Source organism: Ranitomeya imitator, chromosome 3 (assembly GCF_032444005.1).
Source record: "Ranitomeya imitator isolate aRanImi1 chromosome 3, aRanImi1.pri, whole genome shotgun sequence".
Classification (NCBI taxonomy): domain Eukaryota; kingdom Metazoa; phylum Chordata; class Amphibia; order Anura; family Dendrobatidae; genus Ranitomeya; species Ranitomeya imitator.
In genome coordinates, this window is record NC_091284.1 from 175,359,687 (window position 1) to 175,385,145 (window position 25,459).

Below are 25,459 nucleotides of genomic sequence, written 5' to 3' on the forward strand. Positions count from 1 at the left end.
ACAGCTGCGGGCTGATATTCATAGCAGGCTACAGATATTGGTTCCCGACCATCGGCTTTTCCCCTCTGGCGCAGAAAATTGCGCGGAAGTCCACGCCGTTTTTTTTTTAAAATTCAACGCTCATTAAGGCCTCTTTCACACTTGTGTCGATACGGGTCCGTCGCTATGTGTCGGGCCAACGCACCGACACATTGTGAAATTTGTGCACAACGTGGGCAGCGGATGCAGTTTTTCAACGCATCCGCTGCCCATTCTGAAGTCCCAGGAGGAGGCGGCGGAGTTTCGGCCACGCATGCTCGGTAGAAAATGGCGGATGTGACGGACAAAAAAACCTTCACTTGAACGTTTTTTCGTGCCAAATATCCGCCAAAACACGACAGATCTATCCATATATCTATCCATATATCTGGCTGCTTTCACACATAAGGTTTTTGCCGTCAGGCACAATCCGGCGAGTTTTGAAAAAAACGGATCCGGCAGAAAAAAACGGATCCGGAAGAAAAAAATGGATCCGGCAGAAAACAACGGATCCAGAAGAAAAAACGGATCCGGCAGAAAAAAAACGAATCTGGTGGAAAAAAACGGATCCGGAAGAAAAAAACGGATCCGGCAGAATAAAACGGACCCGGCGGAAAAAAACGGATCCGGAAGAAAAAAACGGATCCAGAAGAAAAAAACGGATTTGGCGCAAAAAAACTGATCCAGAAGAAAAAACGGATCCGGCAGAAAAAACAGATCCGGCGGAAAAAAACGGATCCGGAAGAAAAAAACGGATCCGGAAGAAAAAAAATGGATCCGGCGGAAAGCAACAGATTCGGAAGAAAAAAACGGATCCGGTAGAAAAAAACGGATCCGGCGGAAAAAAAACGGATCCGGAAGAAAAAAACAAATCCGGAAGAAAAAACTGATCCGGCAGAAAAAAACGGATCGGTGGAAAAAATTGATCTGGCTGAAATAAAAACGTATCTGGCGGAAAAAACAGATCAGGCGGAAAAGAACGGATCCGTCGGAAAAAACGGATCTGTTTTTTTCAAAACTCGCCGGATTGTGCCTGAAGGCAAAAACATGATGTGTGAAAGCAGCCAGATATATGGATAGATACATCTATGTATCTATAGATATATCTATCTATAAATATATCTATAGATAGATATATCCATAGATATTTAATAGAAAGGCCGATGTTTCTAAGGCTACTTTCACACTTGCGTTTTTAGCAATCCGTCGCAATCCATCGTTTTGGGAAAAAAATGGATCCTGCAAATGTGCTCGCAGGATGCATTTTTTACCCATAGACTTGTATTAGCAACGGATCGCGACGGATGGTCACACGTCTCATCCGTCGTGCAATGGATCCATCGTGTTTTGGCGAACCGTTGGCATGAAAAAACGTTCAAGTGAAGGGTTTTTTGTCTGTCGCGTCCGCCATTTTCTACCGCGCATGTGCTGCCGAAACTCCGCCTCCTCCTTCCCGGACTTCAGGCATCCGCTGCCCACGTCGTGCACAAATTTCACAACGTGCATCAGGACGTCGGCCCGACGCATAGCGACGGACATGTACCGACGCAAGTGTGAAAGAGGCCTTAATGAGCGTTGAATGAAAAAAAAAATGGAAAAAAAGGCATGGGCTCTCGCGCAATTTTCTGCGCCAGAGGGGGGAAGCCGACGGCCGGGGGCCAATATTTGTAGCCTGATATGAATATCAGCCCGCAGCTGTCTGCGTAGTCTTTACTGGCTATTAAAATAGGGGGACCCCCCCAAAAAATGACGTGGTGTCCCTCTATATTTTATAGCCAGAAAGGCTACGGAGACAGCTGCGAGCTGATATTCATAGCCTAGAGAGGGGCCATGGATATTGCCCCCCCCCACTACAAATACCAGTCCGCAGGCGCCCCAGAAATGGCGCATATGTAAGATGCGCCAATTCTGGCACTTAGCCCCTCTCTTCCCACTTCCGTGTAGTGGTGGGATATGGGGTAATAAGGGGTTAATGTCACCATGCTATTGTAAGGTGACATTAAGCCGGGTTAATAATGGAGAGGCGTCAATAAGACGCCTATCCATTATTAATCCAATAGTAATAAAGGGTTAATAAAACACGCACACATTAGGAAAAAAGTATTTTAATATTCATCATTTAACCATACTTACCATACTTCAGCGCCTGCAAAAAACGTGAAATAATAAACCGTATACTACCTGTCCGCCGTAGTCCAATTAATAACGAGTGTCCCACGACGATCTCCTCTATAGAACAGTGACATCGGGTGACGTCATGGCAGGTCCTTGCCTCATACCATCCTTGCCACCGGAACCTGCCGCTTGCATGGAGTGGTCACCGGAGCGTCGCGAGAAGCGGGAAAGGCGCCGGAATGTGAGTATATGATGATTTTTTATTTTTTTTATTATTTTTAACATTAGATCTTTTTACTATTGAGGCTGAATAGGCAGCATCAATAGTAAAAAAGTTGGTCACACAGGGTTAATAGCAGCGTTAATGTAGTGCGTTACACCGCGGCATAACGCGGTCCATTAGCGCTGCCATTAACCCTTTGTGAGCACTGACTGGAGGGGAGCACAGAGCGGGCACTGACTGCGGGGAGGAAGGAGCGGCCATGTTGCCACCGGACTGCGCCCGTCGCTGATTGGTCGTGGCAATGGTCGTGGGCGTTTTGCCACGACCAATCAGTGACTTGGATTCTATGACAGACAGAGGCCGCGACCAATGAATATCCATGACAGAAAGAAAGACAGACAGACAGAAGAACAGAAAGACGGAAGTGACCCTTAGACAATTATATGGTAGATAGATAGATAGATAGATAGATAGATAGATAGATAGATAGATAGATAGATAGAAGTAAATACTGCGTCATGTGCCGTGTACAGTAAAATCACTGCAGGAGCCAACATGATAGAAGAGATGGCTTACATACAGTAAATACACATAAAATAGGTAGATATACAGATTTCTGTGACAAACAAAATTAGTACAGTGTGTGTGCAGCTTACTGTACATGTATATCATTAATAAAAGATTATTTTTTGGAAAAAAATGGCGTGGGCTCCTGTGTAGTTTTCGTAACCAGCAGAGGGAAAGCTGATGGCTGGGGTTAGATGTTTATAGCCTGGGAAGGGAGTAACACCCATTGAACTTTCCAGGCTATTAATATCATCTCATAGCTGTATAATTAGCCTTTACTGGCTATTAAAATGGGGACCCCCCAAAAAATGACGTGGGGTCCCCCTATAATTAATAACCAGCAAAGGCTATGCAGACAGCTTCAGGCTGATATTAATAGCCTATGAGGAAGGGGCCATGGATACTGCCCCCCCAGCTAAAAACATCAGCTCTCAGCTGGCCCAGATAAGGTTCACATTTGCATCTGTGTGCGCAGCGTATGATCCATGTATGTCAAGCATACATATCTTTAACATGGTGTACGCAGGGACATGCGTTTGCATGCGTTCGCTTGCAGATGTGTACACATGCATTGTTTTGAGGTGTGCAGCGGTGTCCGGTGAACACAACATGTTGCATTTTCTGATGCGACAATTATGCGCAGCCATGCGCATGATTGCGGATGGAGTGCGTCAAAACAACGCATTACTGTCTATGTGAATGCATTAAAACGCAAGGTCAATTCGATACACATGCGTTCTTCTGACTAATTTGGTCTTGGAAATGATGTAACCACCTGAAAATTGACAGCTGTATAAAAGGGGGTCTGGAGACAGGAAGTCCATTACTCTCAAGACTCTTGATGCGGGCACAGGACATTGGATGAAGGCAGAAGACTCTGGATGTAAGTATAGAAGCTTTGAAAATGTCTGTCTGTCTCTCACTGAATTCTGTACTCTGTACTTTTGTATGTCTTTTTCTGTTGCTTCTAGACTGTTTGTTGCTGCCATCCTGGTCTTGTCTTGGTTCCGGTGCTGCTGTGTTGGTCCCGGTGCTGCTGTCTTGGTCCCGATGCTGCTGTCTTGGTCCCAGTGCTGCTGTCTTGGTCCTGATGCTGCTGTCTTGGTCCAAGTACTGCTGTCTTGATCCCGATGCTGCTGTCTTGGTCCCAGTGCTGCTGTCTTGGTCCCAGTGCTGACGTTTATGAAAGTATAATAGCTTTGAAAATGTCTTTCAGTTTTGTAGTCTGTACTCTGTACAGATTTTTTTTCCATTCCTTGTAGATTAGGTGCTGCTATCCTGGTCCTGGTGCTGCTGTCTTGGTCCCGATGCTGCTGTCTTGATCCCAGTGCTGCTGTCTTGATCCCGATGCTGCTGTCTTGGTCCCGGTGCTGCTGTCGTGGTCCCAGTGCTGCTGTCATGGTCCCAGTGCTGCTGTCGTGGTCCCAGTTTTGCCGTTTATGTAAGTATAGAAGCTTTGAAAATGTCTTTCTGTCTTTGCAGTCTGTACTCTGTACTGATTTTTGTTTTCCATTCCTTGCAGATTAGGTGCTGCTGTCCTGGTTCTGGTGCTGCTGTCTAGGTCCTGTTCTTCAGTCTGTCCTGGTGCTGTGCTGTGGTTCCTGTTGTGTGGTGCCTGCCTGCTGTGTGGTTGGACTACTGCCTGTAATGTACAGTAAGTATACGAGTCCCTTTTTTTTGCCTACATTGTGTGTGTTCTAAAACAAGTTTATTTTTTCTTTTCTGTATTGTTTCACTTGACTGCTGCCTGCGATTCCAAGATGTCCTCCAGTGATTCTTCACAGACTGGACATGGCACAGATTATGTAATCACATTTGATATACTGATTGGTATGTACTGACTGGCAATACTATAAATGTGTTAAATCATGTATTTTCTTTGCAGGTTCCATCCACTGAGGAAGAGCAGGAGCAGTCAAGTGGAAATGATTCTTCCCAGGGTCATCGGTCTCCTGTTGCTGAGGAGGAAAGACGGGGTGTAAATATCCTTTATCAGAGTTGTAATTGAATTTGTTTTCATTTTTACTAACAAAGTCTTTTTTTTGTATTTCATCTATAGGTTCCACAACGTGATTGGCATCATTCCGACTCAGTCTTGATCCGACGACTCTGGGAAGAAGTGACCAGATCACTGCTGGATGATTGGGACCATGCAACACTAAAAGTCAGAAAGGATTTTGGTAAGTATTGCAATTTTGGACGCGTCTGTTTTTCTGTAAATTTTGCTGCCTTTTAACAATTTTTTCTCTTCCCCCTTCACAGAGAAGAGAGTAAAATTTTGTTGGCGTTTGGTGAAGGATCGCTTCAATAAGGACATGAGAGAGGAGATTCGGATTCGAAGTGTTGCAGATCGAAAAATCAGAAAATACAAGTACAATAATCAGCTTTCTTTTCTGAAGCCAGCAGTTGCTCAGCGAATATGAGTATCTTTTGTGTTGTCTTTTACTATTATTAAATTTTTTTTTTAATAATGTTTTTTATTTCATTTCTACACAAAACCTGGAGCAGCACTGTAGAACCTGGATCATCCTGTGTTGGAGCGGCCCCTCATCGAACCAACAAATTGTATTGTAAGTTAGTTATGGAGAGGCTTCAATATGACTACCCCATAGTCATATTGTATAAAAACACAGACACCCAGAATAAAGTTTTTTAAATAAAAGAAAGACACAGACTCCTTTTAATAAATCTTAATTAAACAATACTTAAGACCTCGCCCATTTCCTTGACGCCCTTGTCATTTTGTATCACCAAACAAGAATAAGAATATGGTCCTGCCTAAGTTAGGAATCACATGAGGAGTGCTGAGAGGAGCGTGGACACAATATCTTTGAAGCACTTTATTCTTTGACACAGGTGGGACTAGATGTTTCCTCTTATTTGTCTGGAATATTGATTCCCTTATGCATCCTATATACCTTTCTTGCATCTTCTCTCATTGGTCTGCACAACACTACTTTAGTGTGTGCTTCATATTACTTTGACTCTGGTTGCCATTTTTCATTTTGTTTGACCGTCTTGCACCATTGGTCCTTTATCATGATTTGTGTCAACAATTTTATGATATAGACAACTTTATTGGGTTGCAATCTTTTTTGCAGACTCACTTCCTTTTGATGCGTTACTGTGTCCCCCTGATTTTCCTTTCTGCATCAGTGTATCCCTACATTATTTATAAATATTTATTCATTTGTTTGTTACGTCCTGTTCCAGTTGTGCTGACCATATAGATTTTTATTTACATCAATGTATTTCTGATAAGGGTTTTTATTGCACACAAGATATCTGTTTTTTTCTCTTGATTTACGGCTGTGGCTCTATTCTGAGCATTTCTTTATACCATTCATGTCATTTTATGCCTTTTTAAATGTTTTTATAAGTTTGCTTTTAACTTTTTGTGCACCAAATAAAATATTTGATTATTCTAGGTGATCCCTGAGTAAATGGACTGTGACTTTTTGTCTTTGGTCTTCATACATTAACAATCTAGTAAGCATAAGTTTGTTGAAATAACAGTGACTATTAACAGTAAGCGCTCACAGTACCTTTTTACTGTGGACCATTGGCAGCAGAAAATCCACAGGGGTAAAAACCTAATTCACATTTTACTGCAGAACTGCACCCTTTGAACTCATCTGAATAAATTGACAACCTGCAGATTTCAATTCTGCTCGCCGTTCAGATATCTTAAGATGCTCTACTATAATACACAGCAGATTATCCATCCCGAAAATAAGAAACAAAATCTGCTGTTTATCTAACTCTTGTACAAAATCTCTCAGTTATTTTTTGAAAGACATTAATGTTCCACTCACCAAGTTAGTGTTCAATCCTCCTGGAACAGATTTGCTCCTCATGCTTGCTGTTTCCCCATTCCCCTCAGTAAATGGTCTGGTAAGGTCTACCTCTGACCGACTGTGATCTGAAAATGAGTGCTATAAATTATTATCTACCAATAACTACTGCCACATAGGAGAGGTGTACTCCATTTGTGAAAAATAGTACAAATATTTTTTGCATATAAATGGAGACACTTAAAGAGGTTGCCCACTACTTTTACATTGATGACCTATCCTCAGGACAGGCCATCAAATTCTGATCGACCGGGGTCTGACACCCGTCACTCCTGCCCATCAGCTGTTATCTGTTTCGGTGGTGGTGGCCAGAAGTACTCGCTTACATAGCTGCTCCGGCCACTTGTAGTGGCCAGAGCTTGGTACTGCACATCTGCCTCCAGTTCAAACCAATCATTGTGTAGTACCCTGCGGCGGCCACTACAAGTAGATGGAGAAGCTCGGTGAGTGAGTACTTCCGGCCGGTGGCCACCTCCATTGACACCAATAACAGCTGATTGTCAGTGGTGTCTGGTGTCTGATCCCGGTTGATTCCATAGGATAGGCCATCAATGTAAAAATAGTGGACAACCTCTTTAATTGTTAAAATTAAGGTGAGTAATTTTCTTTTTTTCCCACAATGTATTGCAAACTTGTGGCAAAATATGTGGTTTTGCTGTAATTTCTTTCAAATTGAGGTAAATACTGCAATTTTACAGAAACAAACTCACTCCAAAATATAATTACTACAATGTTTTGATGCAAGAGACCTCTTAATTTTATATAAAATGGAATGTTATTATAATTTTCATGCCAGAGCTTACCTGTAAAGCTCCGAAAAATCTGAAGATCTTACAAAAACCCACATTAGTCTATCTAATTAAGTTCAATTCAGAAGGCTATGATACAGCTTTATTTTAGAATTAATTTAAATATGGGAGATTGTGACATTTCCCTGTAAAGGAAGTGTGTGGTCTTAAGCTACAAGTCTGCAATCACTCTATGTGACTGTAGACTTGAGAATCCTCACATCGTGTGCACTGCACACTGTGAAGATTCTCCTGTTATGATCTGGTGGCCTAGGAGCAGCATGAGACAGACTATGGAGAAGGTGGTCCCTGTACTGACCGCAAACCTTGAACCTAGCAGCGCAACTAGAAGTAGCCGTGGGGGTACCTAACACTCCCTAGACCCCTCGGCACAGCCTAAGATCTAACTACCCCTAAAGACAGAAACAGGAAACCTATCTTGCCTCAGAGAAAATCCCCAAAGGATAGATAGACCCCCACAAATATTGACTGTGAGAGGAGAGGGAAATAACATACGCAGATATGAAATCAGATTTTAGCATAGGAGGCCATACTAGCTAAAAGAAAGAATAGAACAGAGTACTATGCGGTCAGTATAAAAACACTAGAAAATATCCACCACAGAAAATACGAATCACCACATCTGACTAAAGACATGGGGGGTATATCTGCATCTCCAGAGAAATAGCTAGGCTGCAAAAAATCCTTCACAGACTAAGCTGGACAAGACAAAAACATGAAAATGCACAGAACTATAAGGTCCACAGCAGGTGGACAGCAAAAACAAAGCCAGGACTTATCTTTGTAGAAAAACACAGCAAACTGGAGAGACCAGCAGGGAAGTGAATCCTTCAAGAACAATGGACAACTGGCACTGACTAAAGGATCCTGCAAAGCTATATACCCCAGTCAGTTTTGCAATTAGTAGACACCTGTCCACTCCTGCAGTCCAGGCACAACGGCATTACCCTCTACAACCACCGGAGGGAGCCCAAAAGCTGAATTCACAACAGTACCCCCCCCCTTGAGGAGGGGTCACCGAACCCTCACCAGAGCCCCCAGGCCGATCAGGATGAGCCCGATGAAAGGCACGAACCAAATCAACGGCATGGACATCAAAGGAACCTGATCATGAACCCCCTGACAACCCCAACTAGTCACAGACATGGATTTCCAATCTAACACCGGATTATGTAGCTGCAACCATGGAAAACCCAGCACAATATCATCATGCAAATTATGCAACACCAGAAAACGACAATCTTCCTGATGGGCTGGCGCCATGCGCATGGTCAGCTGTGTCCAAAACTGAGGTTTATTTTTAGCCAACGGTGTAGCATCAATGCCCCTCAAAGGAATAGGGTTCTGCAAAGGCTGCAAGGGAAAACGACAACGCCTGGCAAATTCTAAGTCCATTAAGTTCAGAGCGGCGCCTGAATCCACAAATGCCATGACAGAAAATGATGATAATGAGCAAATCAAGGTCACAGATAACAGAAATTTAGGTTGTATAGTACTGATGGCAACAGAACTAGCGATTCTCTTAGTACGTTTAGGGTAATCAGAAATAACATGAGCAGAATCGCCGCAGTAAAAACACAACCTATTCTGACGCCTGAATGTTTGACGTTCAGCTCTAGACAAAATCCTATCACACTGCATAGGCTCAGGGCTCCACTCGGAGGACAACGCCACAGTGTGCACAACTCTGCGCTCGCGCAAGCGCCGATCAATCTGAATGGCCAGAGACATAGAATCACTCAGACCAGCAGGCGTGGGGAACCCCATCATAACATCTTTAACAGATTCAGAAAGACCCTTTCTGAAAATTGCTGCCAAGGCATCCTCATTCCATTTAGTCAGTACAGACCATTTTCTACATTTCTGGCAATACAATTCTGCCGCTTCTTGACCTTGACACAGGGCTAATAAGATTTTCTCAGCCTGATCCACAGAATTAGGCTCACCATACAACAACCCCAATGCCTGAAAGAACGAATCAACATTAAGCAAAGCAGGATTGCCAGATTCCAGGGAAAATGCCCAATCCTGTGGGTCACCACGCAGCAGAGATATGATGATTTTAACCTGCTGAAAAGGATCACCAGAAGACCGGGGTCTTAATGCAAAAAACAGTTTACAGTTATTTTTGAAACTCAAAAATTTGGATCTGTCACCAAAGAACAAATCAGGAGTGGGAATCTTAGGTTCTAAGGCAGAAGTCTGAACAATGAAATCTGAAATACCCTGTACCCTAGCAGCAAGCTGATCCACCCGAGAAACTAACTCCTGAACATTCATGTTAATACTAGACTCCGTAGCCACCCAGAGGTAAAGAGGAAAGGAAAGACACAACAGACTACAGAAAAAAAAAATGGCTCAGCACTTTCCTTCCCTTCTTCTGAGATGCGTTTAACTCATTGTTGGCCAGTTGTAATGTTATGATCTGGTGGCCTAGGAGCAGCATGAGACGGACTCTGGAGAAAGTGGTCCCTGTACTGACCGCAAACCCTGAACATAGCAGCGCAACTAGAAGTAGCCGTGGGGGGTACCTAACACTCCCTAGACCCCTCGGCACAGCCTAAGATCTAACTACCCCTAAAGACAGAAACAGGAAACCTATCTTGCCTCAGAGAAAATCCCCAAAGGATAGATAGCCCCCCACAAATATTGACTGTGAGAGGAGAGGGAAATAACATACGCAGATATGAAATCAGATTTTAGCATAGGAGGCCATACTAGCTAAAAAGAAAGAATAGAACAGAGTACTATGCGGTCAGTATAAAAACACTAGAAAATATCCACCGCAGAAAATACGAATCACCACATCTGACTAAAGACATGGGGGGTATATCTGCATCTCCAGAGAAATAGCTAGGCTGCAAAAAATCCTTCACAGACTAAGCTGGACAAGACAAAAACATGAAAATGCACAGAACTATAAGGTCCACAGCAGGTGGACAGCAAAAACAAAGCCAGGACTTATCTTTGTAGAAAAACACAGCAAACTGGAGAGACCAGCAGGGAAGTGAATCCTTCAAGAACAATGGACAACTGGCACTGACTAAAGGATCCTGCAAAGCTATATACCCCAGTCAGTTTTGCAATTAGTAGACACACCTGTCCACTCCTGCAGTCCAGGCACAACTGCATTACCCTCTACAACCACCGGAGGGAGCCCAAAAGCTGAATTCACAACATTCTCCATTGTTGGCACCAGGAGCGGGCTGTCATGTGACCACAAGTATGTGATTTGCATACTTCCATACACATTCCAACTAGACGTGTCCGGCCTCACTCAATACACTAGCGTTGAGAACACATGTCTAGTCAGCAAATGACTGCATGTTTACAAATCGCAAACTTGTGGTCATATAGAGTGACTGCAGACTTGCAACTTAAGACTGGACAAACTGTTTAGTGTGAATTCATGTGTGTTTACACCATTCATTGAACCCTATTAAACTGAATGGAACAGATTTTCGGCTGCAGATGTTTTTTGCAACAAATCTGTCATTTATTAATTCACTTTTCTGGTTCATATTTCAGATCCAAATTACCGCAGATTTATATGATGATCTAATAGGGTCAATTTGTTAAGGAGTCCATGTATTGGGTCTTTTTTATGGGTCTCCTCTCTTCTAGGTACACTACCATCTTTACTGCTGCAAACATTCTTGTGTTTGCAAAAATTGTCCCCCACTTGACTCACTGGGCCAGAGTAACATTATATGATTACCATTCAAGTACTGAATTCAAAGAACATGTAGAACAAGTAAAACTTGGATTGCTCTGAGTCTTGGCACGAAGTAGAAGGAAAAAATATGAATTGTTAACATCTAAAGAAGGAGAACAATGTCTGCTTGCCTGATGTCAGTGGTTCTGAGATTTTTGAATTGCGCCTGATTATAATCAGAGCATCATTTTAGCAACCTTTTTTTTGCTTGCTCAGACATCCCCAGTTTTGAACTGCTGGCGCTCGCAGCAGAATAGCAGATGTACTGTAGGAGCTGTTTTTGTGGGATTTTGAAATGATAGGGATTTGCCACAAGAGGGAAACTATAGACTGAGAGTTACATAGTGGAACTAATCAAAACATTTTTGTCAAATCAAGATCTGCTTTCAATTAAAAAAACCCTATATATTGATTCTTGGTGAAACCCTAAGACAAAGTTCCCACAATGAGTATTTGGTGAGTTTTTGATGTTGCAATACTTGTGCTGCATTTCTGCACCTATTATCGTAGCTAAAATAGGCTACGTGCTTTTTTCATTGCCTTTTTAGTGCGATTTTTACATGCTTTTTATTGCATTTTTTCAAAGTGTTTTTTTTTGTTTCTTTTTGGTATGTCATGTTTTAAATAAAGCAGCTTTACAGCAGCTTTCAAATACCAACATCCTGGTATTTGACTCTGACAAAACTTTACTGTTATAGTGTGCATTGCTTGCATTTTTAGGGCATCTAATGCAAGTTTATGATGAAAATTCGCACACAAAACTCAGCATTCCCGCAAGAAAAATTGACATAGATTTCAAACTCGTACCGCAGGTGAGTTTACACAGCATTAAAAAAAAGCACAGTGAGCACGAGATTTACCATATATACTCGAGTATAAGCCGACCCAAGTATAAGCCGAGGCACCTAATTTTGCCAAGGAAAAGGGTAAACTTATTGACTCGAGTATAAGCCAGGTATGCATTGTCCCCTCATCCCTGTCCTGTTATGGGTGGCTCTCCGTCCTGTCCTGGTATGTGTGGCTCCCACTGTTGCATGCATGGCTCCCCTGGCCTATGGGAGTGGCGATGCATGCGATGCATGCATATTCATTACCTTAATGAGCGGTACCACGTGACCGCTCAGCACAGGAAGAACTGCCGGCGCCAGGACAACGGAGATGCAGGGACGGAGACGAAGCGACGGCACGAGGATGGTGAGTATGATGTTTTCTGTAAGCCGGCTCCTGCCGCTGCTCCGCGGCTCCCCCTCCCCTGCTTGCTTTCTGGACAATGACTCATGTATAAGCCAAGGGGGGCATTTTCAGCACAAAAAAAGTGCTGAAAATCTTGGCTTATACACGAGTATATACGGTATATAAATACCATACATTTTCCTGGAGCTATAAGTTGCTTTGTTTTCCTTGCGCAGCAAAAATATGCAGCTTCAAAAACTCACCAAAAACTCATAATGGGAATTTAACTTAAGGCAAAAGCAAAAATCAACTCATCTGGGACGATTCATTAATACTAGCATCCTGCACGTAAATTTTAATGAAGTAATGGAGTGAAATGCGCCAAATTCATTAAGAGGCACACTCTACCTAATGAAATTGGCACATCTCAGTGGCGTGCATCTCTGACATAAAAACCATCAGCACATTTCTGAGTTTGATGGGTGAGCGAAGCCACACTCTGTCTCGCCCTGGCTCCTCCACAGCTTTGCCTATTTTGATGGAGCTGGTTTAAGCTTCAAAACTCTGCATGCGCGTAGGTGAAAATGACAAATATAAAATAGCTCAACAGTTACAGGAGGAGTGAGGGCCATGCTCGCAAGCTAGTCTATAAGGAAATAGGGGACACAATAGGTAGAATGTTCTTGTTATAATAATGATGGCTGGAAAATACATAATAGGGTTTTCATATCAAGCTGCATGATGCGATCACCAGCAAGGATCTGTCTAGGTACAGTTGCCAAGTGGTATTGGGTGCTTGGAGGATGTGGAGCCAGATGAATATGAAAGAGCAGTGTCACGCCGTTCTGTCTGTATCTGGTTTTCGGCGTGACAATGCATGTCTTTGCTTTAACCCTTTGCTCCTTTCCCCCTAATTGATCTGGGATACTGTTGGCTGTTACCTGTATGGAGCCTTCTTAGTTCGCTGCTCTGCTGTGTAGCCGTACATGGGTGGTTAGGTCTTTGCTCTGCTGCATGACCATCAGCAAGTGCGGTCCCTGGCTGCAGCTGTGGAAGCTGTCCACGGGTTGCGAGGTCATTTGCAGCTGGTGCATGACTTTTCACGTGTGTCTTGGTGTGCAGTCGCTGCCAGGTGCCCTGGGCCTCAGTTCCTGCACTGATTGTGCTGTAATGGTTTCTTTTTTTGTTAAGGGCGTGCGCGGCCATACCTCCCCTGCTTTTATCAGGGTTAGTGTGTGTACTTGAAGTGCTGTCCCCAGCCAATTGCTGAGGGGCAGCTCCTATATAAAGTTCCCCTGCCCTATGGGCGGGGCCTGAGCTACTCACAAAGCTCCTGAACTTTGCTATCTGTGTTTGTGTTCCTGCACCTCTCCTGTCTATGTTTTGGTACCAAAGTCCTTGCCTTGATTCCTGTTTTGTCCTGTTTTGCCGCCTGTCCTCGAGGTATATTCAGGCCTGAATCCTTGATCCTGTACCTGTCCTGTACCTGAGTCTGTCTGAACTGTGTTTGCTGTGTTATGTTCCTGGAATCCCTCTGCATCTGGAGCCTCACACCCAGTTACTTTGAGTCTCTTGTAACCAGTGTTTCTGCTGAGCATCTACTACTCGGTGCTCTGACTACCATGCGGTGCTAGCTCCTGGCAGGTCCAGCAATCCTGCGGTTCTAGCACCATCCAGCTTGAGTTCCTTCCTAGGTCCGATGCCCAGAGCCTGAAGACCACAGACTGGAACCTGATGACCGCTACTTGGAGTCTGATGTTTGCCGGTGACCCTGGGTCCAGATGTCCTGATGTCGTGTCTGTACCCAGATGTCCTGCCTGCATCCATATGACCTCGTGTACCCTGATGTCCTTCCCGTGTCCGATGTCCTTATGTAACTGATGCCCTGGGCTGCCACACCAGTGTCCCAGCTGATGAACTGGGCTGCCACACCAGTGTCCCAGATGTCTATCCGGTATTCCTGATGTCCTGATGCCCTGCCTGTGTCCTGATGTCCTTCCTGTGTCCAGATGTCCTGATGTCCTGTCTGTACCCTGATGTCTTGCCTGTGTCCTGATGACCTCGTGTACCCTGATGTCCTGCCTGTGTCCTGATTTCCCACTTATGTGTGCCCCAGTGATCCGTTGGTGCTTTGGGATCCACTGGGTGGTACACTTCTGGGATGTGTGGAATCAAGAGCCTGGCATAGTCATGTTTGGTTTATGTACTGTGTGACTTTACTTTAGTAAACTTTACTTTCTCTATACCTGAAGTTGTGCGGTGTAATCAAGTCCTACGTGTCTCTTTCCTTGTCCACATGCTCAGCTGCCATAGAACACCGGTCTCTGCCCTCCCCTAGTTCGGGAAGGCCAAGGTCCCCCTCTGCAGTATAAAGGGTCCATATTTCGTCCCTAGGGGACGTACACCCCATGCCTTCCGAGGTTGGTTGGCTTGGGGGCATTTATGGGGTGTGCCGCATCAGCGGCTGCAGCTAACCGTGACAAGCAGATTATGATTAACATTTAGAAGGAGGGAACAGGGGAGAGTGAGGTAGGTGATGTGAGGTTATAAGCTTTCCTAAACAGATGTGTTTTTAAAACACACTTAAAAACATGCGGGCTTGACATCAGTCGGATCATTTGGGGTGATGCATGCCAGTAGACTGGTGCAACACAAGAAAAGTCTTGGAGACAGAGGCGGGAGGTTCAGATTATAGAGGATATTAGTCATAGATCGGTTGCACAACGGAGGGCACATATAGGGCGATAAAGAGAAATGAAGGAGAAGCTGTTATTAATAGCCTGGGAACCTTATGGGGTCCCTTGTCCCAGATTATTAACATCAACCCGCAGCTGTGGGTTCCCTCTGCTGGTTATGAAAATTACGAGGAAGCCCAAGCCGTTTTTTTTTATTTAATTCTTTATTTTGCAAAGGAGTTACACAGCTGCTGCTGAATACAACTCCCATCATAGTCTCCTGGTCGTCCTGATCTCAGCTCAAGCAGGGGGCAATGATGAGAGCTGCGTTCAGCAGCCAGATGGCATCAGGGAACAGTTTGAACTGTACTGCTTTTTGCCAGGTGCCGGTACTTGTTATGCTGATGACAACTCCTGGTCAAAACAGCTGACATGTGCCGGAAAAGATGTGGGCTTACCGCCGGAGCCCACATCAAAGGGAGGGTGTGTGACATCGGCGTACTATGTCAGAAAGGGGTTAATAATGGCAAATTGTGCAAGTCATGTGGTCATAAATCTAACGGCAATGGGGGCTCCAAGCAAGTAACAGAGATTCACAATATATGGGAATAACAGTCACTTAAAACTGTAGCACTTGTGTTAATCATTTTAGAAATTTCCATCACATAGATGACATACATACCAGATGCAACTGAAACTCGAGATAAGGCCAAGGATGGAGTGCCAGAACCTCGTCTCCTATGTCTCTTTGCAATATCTTCTGGTATGCTAGAACTTGTTTTCATTCCACTTCCTAATGACTGCTGGGAATAAAAATCAATGTATAATTTAAAACTCAAACCCCAAAACCCTAAACACTTTCTCATATGCAAAAGGCTTGTTCAGTGAAAATAATTTCCCATGGGGCTACAGATCTTTTTCCGGCAGCCCCAAAGGGAATAAATGGAGCAGCAGTCAGGCATCCAAGCAACCAGCCATTTTGTAATGGGGATACAATTTGCCCCTCCAAAAAAAAATTCTCTGTTCTGCAGATCAGTGCAAGTCCTAGCATGGAGACACCCAGTGATCAACGCATTATCATCTATGCTATGAACTTGATTTCATTGCAAAGCCCCCTTAATTTTATGTCTCCACTTTTCTGATACAGAATTTACAAAACCATGTAGTGATTAATTAAAATCCTGTGTCTATAATTCCCACTAGCAGGATCTTAGACGCATACTTCATCTTGTGAATACAATTTACAAGTTTATCTGTTGCCTCTTGTGAGACAGTTAAAACGTCCAAGCTCATTGCCTCATGTAAAATTCTGTAACCAACAGGCTTGTTGCCTACCAGTGAGTAAAATGGTTGCATTGTGCCATCCCTCAGTGGGGAGCCAGTCTACCATCAAGAGATGCTACATCCTCAATGTTAGTTAATGGAATATATTGCCACTCATTATGACCTCTAACAGTCATTATGAGTAATCTTAGAATTATATAATAAGACGCAGCACTCACCGTGTGACTGTAATTAGATGTTAGACTGCGTTTACTTGGGGTGGGAGAACTGCAATGCACTACAGCACTTGTGGTAGTCCAGGAACTGTTGCTTTGACCAGTTGTTTGTGAATTGACACTGCCAGTAGGGTCTAAGGAATGTACACTTTCACTGGAATTATAAAAGAAATCCTATAAAATATGCCAGCAATTTTTACACAAAAGATCTTTACTATCATCAACAATAAGACAATCAGTTCTTTATATATAGGCCTTATATAGGGATTATCATCCAGTTTAAGATCTCATACATGGAACCATGTTTGGGATGCCTATGTGGTTCTATTGCTTTTTAAATGGACCCATGCTCACTACTGTATGTATGGAAATACAGGGTGGACCATTTATAAAGTTGGATCCAAAATGGCCAACTACCAAATGGCAGCCATGGTCACCACCCATCTTGAAAAGTTTTCCCCCTCCTATATACTAATGTGCCACAAACAGGAAGTTGATATCCAACCATTCCCATTTTATTTAGGTGTACCCATATACATGGCCCACCCAGGTGTATCCACATACATGGCCCACCCTGTATTTCCATTAGCGTTTGCATAAAAAAAGAGTCCAGTTTGTTGTATTAGATGCCTTGCATCAGACCAATTCTGTGATATGGAGCCTCGGATAGAACTATGTGGGGAGCAATACAATTCTATGTATATGAGGTCTCAACCTAGGCAAATACAATGTTACAAACATAAATCTTTAAAAAAAGCCTAAAAAAAAAAACTTTATAAAAATTATGATCTGACATGAAAATTAATTAAACGGTTACCGAACAGAAACAGGTGAGCTGCGCTTCGATTCAGAGCGGGAGTCAATTTTGAAGCTTGCTTGACTGATTACATCAACACTTTCCTGTCCATTGTGTAGAAACTCTGCTTGGGAAGCTTCAGGGAGGCTGTGAACATCTGGTCTGGATCTCCTGTAATACAATAGTGTATGTGTCACCATAAAGAAGAATGACAAATGAAAATACACAAATACTACTGTAAGGTAAAGTTGGGAGATATTTGTAATGTATGCATGGATTTCTATTACAGATGGTGAAACCCGGACAACTACTGAGGAAATAGAAATTTTTAAAGGGGTTATCCAGCCCTGGACTGCAACTTTGCAGTCACTCTATGTGGCTGCAGACTAGTGAATCCTCACATCAGGCACACTCCATCGGTTGCTGTGAGGATTTTCCGGTGCCAGGAACACCTAGCGCATGGCCTCAAGTATGCGATTTGTATGCATGTGGTCATGTGAAAACTAGAGGGGTACAGCCTCGCTCAATGCAGGTGTACTGAGCAAAGCCGGACAAGGCTAGTTGGAATGTGGGATATCACATGACTGCCTGCTTTCAGCGCTGGCACCGGAAAATCCTCACAACATGCAGTGTGCACGATGTGAGGATTTACAAGTCTGTAGTCACATAGAGGGACAGCAAACTTGTATCTATGGCTGGACAACACCTTTTATTCAGTTTGGTAAGGCCCAGTATAAAAGGTTTAAGATGTCCTGGATTATAATAATCAAAGGCTGTTTAATAGCTGAGGCACTTACGAAATAAGCAGAAATCATCCTCTGGTTTAAACATGAAGCACTAGCCAAAGTGTGGATTTGGCACGATGCACACAGTTACAATGGAATTAAACACTGAATCCTTATTTCGCAGATACCTAATCCATATGAAGTAGTGGCGTATTAAGTACTCTCTCATCATCTTTCTGTTTCTTATTGTTTGGAAGATCAGAGAGCTAGGATATACGATACAAGTAGTATTGGCTAACACTGGGGATCAGTAAATTCTTCACCTTTCAGAGCGTGGGATCGATGAGATGCTTCTCAAGCTCTGTGTGTCGAGGTTTGAATGAATGCTGATTGCATCTTCCCCACTCCGTGTCTGCCTCCCAAATCTTCTGTCAGGACTACAGATAAAAGAGGAATTTTTATACTGTATTTTTCCTAACAATAGTGAGTGGAATCACCCAATAGGTTTACACTGCATATAAATTAGGCATAAATTATACATTCTGAGCAACAGTCTAGATACCAGTCAGGCATGACAAAATAACACTGTGCCCCGTACTGATTATAATGCTATACCAGCTATTTCACCTATCAACAATGACAGGCGCTCTCTTGTCCCCTATGATCAGCATCACTGCCATCCTGCTCTATAATTAAATCATCTTCTCTTTATTCTGTCTCCTTTGTCTGCCTTCCTTAACTCTGTGTTCTTTTCCAACCTTATTTTATTGACATGTAGCCCCCCAGATACATTGTCATTGTTAAAATATTGCTGCAAATTGCAGGGTTGTATGCAAAACTACAAAGATAACAATGCTATAATAATATAAGGCACAAAGATGTGATAAAGTACCTGTGATGATAACTATTTTATGACGTTATGATTGTCAGTGGTCATTTATCATTATATAGATGAATACTAATTTTATACAAATTTATATACAGTTTATCAGTGTGTGATTTATATCACATGAAGGTGCTTCTCACTAAATTAGATTATCATCAAAAGTTAATTTATTTTAGCTCTTTAACACAAAAAGTGAAACTCATATAGAGTCATTACAAACAGAGTGATCTATTTTAAAGGGACTCTGTCATCTGAATTTGGAGGGAACAATCTTCAGCCATAGGGGCGGGGTTTTCGGGTGTTTGATTCACCCTTTCCTTACCCGCTGGCTGCATGCTGGCTGCAATATTGGATTGAAGTTCATTCTCTGTCTTCCGTAGTACACGCCTGCGCAAGACAATCTTGCCTTGTACTACTTTAAGTGTTTATTTCTGTTAATGTTGATGATTATGGCTAGGAGCCAAATATATTCTAATTTTGTGAGTAGCACCTGTATATCACATATACCGTGCATGTGATGTCAGAGACACAATAGGAAAGAAAAAACATAGTAAACTACTTTAGAGAACCCGTCAGAACTATTTTGTAATGTAAAGTAAAGACATGGCTGTAATGGCACTGTAACACTGATTAAATTGATACCTTTAGTGAAGAAATCCACTTTATGTTGTTTTACTTTAATCACCATTTGAAGTTTTCTGCTAATTAGCTTTTGGTGCGCAGGGGCTGGACTGTGCACGGGGTCTTCTCCTCCCTGTCTGTGATTTCCAGGCCCCTCTACTTGCCTCTGATCTGTGAATGATCTGCCTACTCTGAAATCTCAGCAGTGATCTGTCATTCAAAGACCAGAAAGGCACGGATGATTGACCTCGTGGAGACCAAAACATCCAACACTGCGGAGACACCATCACGTGTTTCTCAACGCAGTGATCCAGAACACTGCCCCCAAATATGCAAATGCATGTAGAGGAGCCAGGCCTTTCCCCGGGAAGGAACAACCAAGGGAAGGGTAGCATCCAATAAAGGAAAACATCCAATAAAGGAAAACCACCTATGCCAAGCATGGTATCCATCCACAGACAGCTGTTTCGAATCCAAAAATCCATCCGAAACAGCTGTCTGTGGATGGATATCATGCTTGGCATAGGTGGTTTTCCTTTATTGGATGTTTTCCTTTATTGGATTCTGCCCTTCCCTTGGTTGTTCCTTCCCGGGCAAAGGCCTGGCTATTCACTGCCTGCGTTGAGAAACACGTGATGGTGTCTCCGCAGCTTACGACGCTCCGGTGACCGGTCCATGCATTGTGGTCTCGCAAGATGATGATGTAGCGGTCTCACGAGACCGCTATGTCATCATCTCACGAGACCGCAATGCATTCTTGGGAGCGGAGTGTTGCGAGGAGCATCGGTAAATGCCTGGGATGGATACGGGGGACCGGCAGAGGGTGAGTATATAACTATTTTTTATTTTAATTCTTTTTTTAACAGGGATATGGTGCCTACATTGCTATATACTACGTGGGCTGTGTTAGATACTTTGTGGGCTGTGTTATATACTACATCTCTGTGCTATATACTATGTGGGCTGTGGTATATATTACATGGCTGGGCAATAAACTACATTGCTGTACTTTATACTACGTGGCCTGTGTTATATACTGCATGGACAGTGTTATATACTACGTCTCTGTGCCATATTCTACAAGGCTGTGCTATATACTGCGTGGCTGTGAAATATATTACGTTGCTGTGCAATATACTACGTGGCTGTGCAATATATTACGTGGCTGTGCAATATACTACGTGGCTGTGCAATATATTACGTGCCTGGGCAATATACTACGTGTCTGTGCTATATACTACGTGTCTGTGCTATATACTACGTGGCTCAGCAATATAATACATAGTCTATAATAAAATACTAATAAAAATTATTTTTAAGGGTTCTTTTTTCTTGTGGTTGTACTGTTGATAGACCTTTGTTTACATCATTCAGGTTTTTACTTGTTCAAAGGGTTTCCAAGAATAGGCCATCAGTCATCTGTAGTCACTTGTCCTAAATCTACACTAGTGGAAGGAATGTTGCACAGCATTGATTATATTAAAAAGGGATTTCCTTTTGATTCCTTTACTGGAACATTTTATTTTGCTCCATTTAATTGCAATTTCTATATTTCTTAATATTACGAGTATTCTGAATGATATAAAATGCATATAAAAGTCACATTCACATTCACTTCTCACCCATTAGCACGTGGCAGTGATCTTGTACTTCGGATGCTCTGAGTATCATATTTAGACCGTATGCTTTTACCATCCTCGCCTTTTCCTGGATGTTGACTACTAAAGGAAAGAATGATTTTGTGAGCAAACAAGAGAGAGGGTTTTAGCAGGCTGTCTTATAATGTGGAACTACTGAATGAGAAATAACACGATATATTATTAGTAGCACTGAAACTAGGGACTCAAAAGGATATGTTGCAAAACAATGTGAATTTATTAACGGTCCATAGATCAACAGCTAGTGGATAACGTTTCAGTCCACCTGGACCTTGATAAGATAAATACTGTGTTGTTGAAGTGGAAGATGAGTAGTCAATGCTCATAGGTAGAAATGAGCGAATATGTTCGGAAAACGATCGCTGAATCTGAATTTGCCACATTTATACCATATTTATGCTGAAATTATGTTTGATGATCATTTCCGACCATATTCGCTCATTTGTACTCCCATTGACTCCAATGGTGTTCGGCGAATATTGCAAATACACCGATCGCAATCCGAACCAAATATTGAAATATTCCCTCTTCTCTACTCATAGGGGATGACACTTTAAACAGACTGTAGGTGGTAAGAGGTATGTCTGCTCTGGAGTATGGCAGCTGAAGGCCAGTCAGGAAATGCTTATTTATTATGCTTTAACATAAGCAGATTGCTATGCATGAAGATCAATCATAATATTTCAGATTTAATTTCATTTAGGCTCATTCCACACACAGCAATGAGACTGCATTTTAGCGTTTGTATATATCATGGTCTCATCATTACTTCTACTTCCATTTTTGTTCTGAACCAAACTTGGATAACCTGTTAAGCTTGGCCTAGTAGCTTTGTTAAACCTGTTAAGGCTGCCGTCACACTATCAGTATTTGGTCAGTATTTTACATCAGTATTTGTAAGCCAAAACCAGGAGTGGAACAGTTAGAGGAAAAGTATAATAGAAACATATGCACAACTTCTGTATTTATCACCCACTCCTGGTTTTGGCTTACAAATACTGATGTAAAATACTGACCAAATACTGCTAGTGTGACGGCAGCCTAAAGGTTGGCCTAGTAGAACTGCAAAAAGAAGGATTATGGTGCTCAGGGAAAATACAGCAACAGCTACACTTTGCTACATTCTGGCATTCTTGTGTTCACATATATTTCCAACATATCAAGCTGTCAACTATAACAGCCTTAGAAAAAGAAGAGCACATATGCCCGTGTCCATGATGCATTCTGCACAATAATAAGATTTTTTTTCTTTGTTTTAAACTATTAACATAATTTTTTCATAGATTTTTGGATGATTAAATTTCATCTCAAGAATACAATGAAAGCTCTCTGAAAGATCAAGTCTATGAGAAGAACATGCCTTTATCCAGGCTAATCTTCCTGCAAGAGATCTCAGTTCCGCCATATACTGCACTCTTTTATACTACACTCCATTTTTCAATGGAACTTTGGTGGTCATCCTAACTGCGTCTCAACATCATCCTAATCATGTCTCAACATAGAACATATACATGTTATGTTGGGTGCAGATGTATGGAGTAGGCTCAGAAGCTAACAGCAGTATTAGAGCTGGCTACTATACAGTGGCATGTAAAAGTTTGGGCACCCCTGGTCAAAATTACTGTTATTGTGAACAGTTAAGCAAGTTGACCATGCTATAATCTCTAAAAGGTCTAACGTTAAAGATGACACATTTCCTTTGTATTTTAGGCAAAATATATACTGTATATATTTTCATCTATTACATTTTAAAAATTACAAAACGGAAAATAAGCAGATGCAAAAGTTTGGGCACCCTGAATGCTTAGTACCGAGGAGCACATCTTTTGAAACTAACACAGCTTGTAAATGCTTTTTATAGCCAGAGAAGAGCCTTTCAATTTTCATCCATTCTTCCTTGGAAAACTCTTCCAGTTCTGTGAGATCCCTGGGTAGTCTTGCATGCACTGCTATTTTGGAGGTCTATCCACAGTTTTTCAATGATGTTCAGATCAATGGACTGTGAGAACCATTGTAAAACCTTCAGTTTGCGCCTTTTGAGGTAGTCTATTGTGGATTTTGACATGTGTTTAGGATCCTTATCGATGTGTAAATGCCATCCTCTTTTCAACTTTTTTACAGATGGTGTTATGTTTGCATCAAGAATTTGTTGAAATTTCATTGAATTCATTCTTCTATCTGCCTATGAAATGTTCTTGTGCCAATTGCTGCAACGCAACCCAAAGCATGATTGATCCACCCCCATTCTTAATGGCTGGTGAGTAGTGATGAGCAAGTATACTCGTTACTCGGTATTCCCCAGCATGCTCGGGTGGTCTCCGAGTATTTTGGCGTGCTCAGAGATTTAGTTTTCGTTGCCGCAGCTGCATGACTTGCGACCGCTATACAATATATATCTGAATGCATGTGAGGGTTGCCTGTTTGTTAGGGAATTCCCACATGTATTCAGCCTGTCTAGCAGCCGCAAATCATGCAGCTGTGGCAACGAAAACTAAATCTCTGAGCACACCAAAATACTCGGAGACCACCCAAGCATACTGGGGAAAACCGAGTAACAAGTATACTCGCTCATCACTACTGGCGAGATATTATTTTCCTGAAATTCTGTGCCATTTCTTCTCCACACATACCTTTGATCATTGTGGCCAAAGAGATCTATTTTAGCCTCAACGATCTACAGGACTTGTTAATAAAATGCATCATACTTGCGTAGATGTTTTGCATACTTCTGACTCTAAATTTTATGGTTAGGACACGGGAGAGGTTTTCTTCTGATGACTCTTCCATGAAGGCCATAATTATGCAGGTGTCTCCGAACAATAGAACAATGTACCACTCCAGAATCTGTTGAATCTTTCTGGCACCTCTAACTCCATCATTTCTTTGATGAATTAGGAACATTTTTTTTCGGGGCCATCTTCTTTTTCATGAAAATTAGCAGTGCATTGTTACAGCCTATTTCCTGAGAACTGAGCATTAATATTTGCATCTATAACTCCTGATCCATGACAACAAGTATTGTGATTATATGCCAATGTAGTGGTCAAACACTTTGCAAACAACGATCACCAGCTCCAGTGGCTTCAACATTTGCAATAATTTTGTAGCCCAATTAGAATCACAAATTATAATACTTCTAATGTATTTGTGGTGAATATAATTCTATTTTTGCGATATATTGATATATTCATAATGTGGTTAAGGACAGTGCAGGATTTGGAAGGTTTAATGAGAAACATTAATGATAATGAAGTGAAAATAAGATTTACCAGTAAAATTAGAGGCAATCGGAGAAAGTTCCTTGATGCTGAGGTTGAAATTGTTGATGATGTTATTCAAACTTATATACTACATAGCAAACAAACAGCAACCAATTGCTTGACGTGATACGAGAAATTGGCATGCACTCAGTTGAGTAGTTCAAGGTGATGTGTAACGCCTGAAATCTTATAGATGGTAATTCACTACACACGCCTTTACAGACAAAAAGAGGTGCAGGAATATGAGACATAAATGGTTATTTACTGTTTCGATCCTTCCTAAATCTTATTCATAATGTGCTTAGTGCAGGAAGTGAACAGGCGCTCCCATATCATCGTCTTCAGAAGCACAGGACGATGGCGTGGGAGTGCCTGTTCACTTCCTGCATTCAGGAGTGTGCAGTGAATTACCACCCATAAGATTTCGGGGGTTACACATCCCACTTCACCTGCACTTCGAACAACTCAACTGAGTGCACGTCAATTTCTCTTCCTTACAGTTTGGAGGTCTGCAGTCACACACTGACTGTTCTCAGTCCTGAAAACCCTTTTAAATCCAGTTAGCAGAATAATATTTAAATAGTCTAATATAAAAAAGGATGTATTTTTATCTTCACCCTCAACAAAATATTAGATACTTGTCTTGCGCCAAAACTATCTTTAAAAAAGGACTTAAGAAATTAGGGATATTTTTTTCACACTTATACTGATGGTTACATGCTGATTAGATTCTCGTCTCCTCTCATCTTAGAAAACCCCTTTAAAAGGAGTGGTGTGACATCAGATATTACAGACTGGAAGAAGTGGGGCAGAACGCTAATCAGCTGTAGCCCCATGTCTTGTCATGTAATATAATAAAGTAAAT

The 25,459-nt window shown here is 42.2% G+C and overlaps 1 protein-coding gene across 4 annotated transcripts in view; it reads right to left on the bottom strand.

The window, feature by feature from the left end:
• The window catches only part of SYTL5 (synaptotagmin like 5), a 461,654-nt gene that overhangs the window by 149,963 nt on the left and 286,232 nt on the right, over positions 1-25,459 (bottom strand). For 2 of the 4 annotated variants that reach the window (XM_069761622.1, XM_069761626.1), the window contains exons 6-11: positions 21,299-21,397; positions 18,493-18,606; positions 17,466-17,615; positions 16,652-16,802; positions 15,832-15,952; positions 6,739-6,845 (exon numbers count right to left, since the gene is read on the bottom strand). In XM_069761622.1, coding sequence (XP_069617723.1) covers positions 6,739-6,845; positions 15,832-15,952; positions 16,652-16,802; positions 17,466-17,615; positions 18,493-18,606; positions 21,299-21,397 — 742 coding nt within the window. The remainder of the gene's footprint in view (positions 1-6,738; positions 6,846-15,831; positions 15,953-16,651; positions 16,803-17,465; positions 17,616-18,492; positions 18,607-21,298; positions 21,398-25,459) is intronic. The other 2 variants (XM_069761625.1, XM_069761623.1) reach the window with 2 other exon arrangements.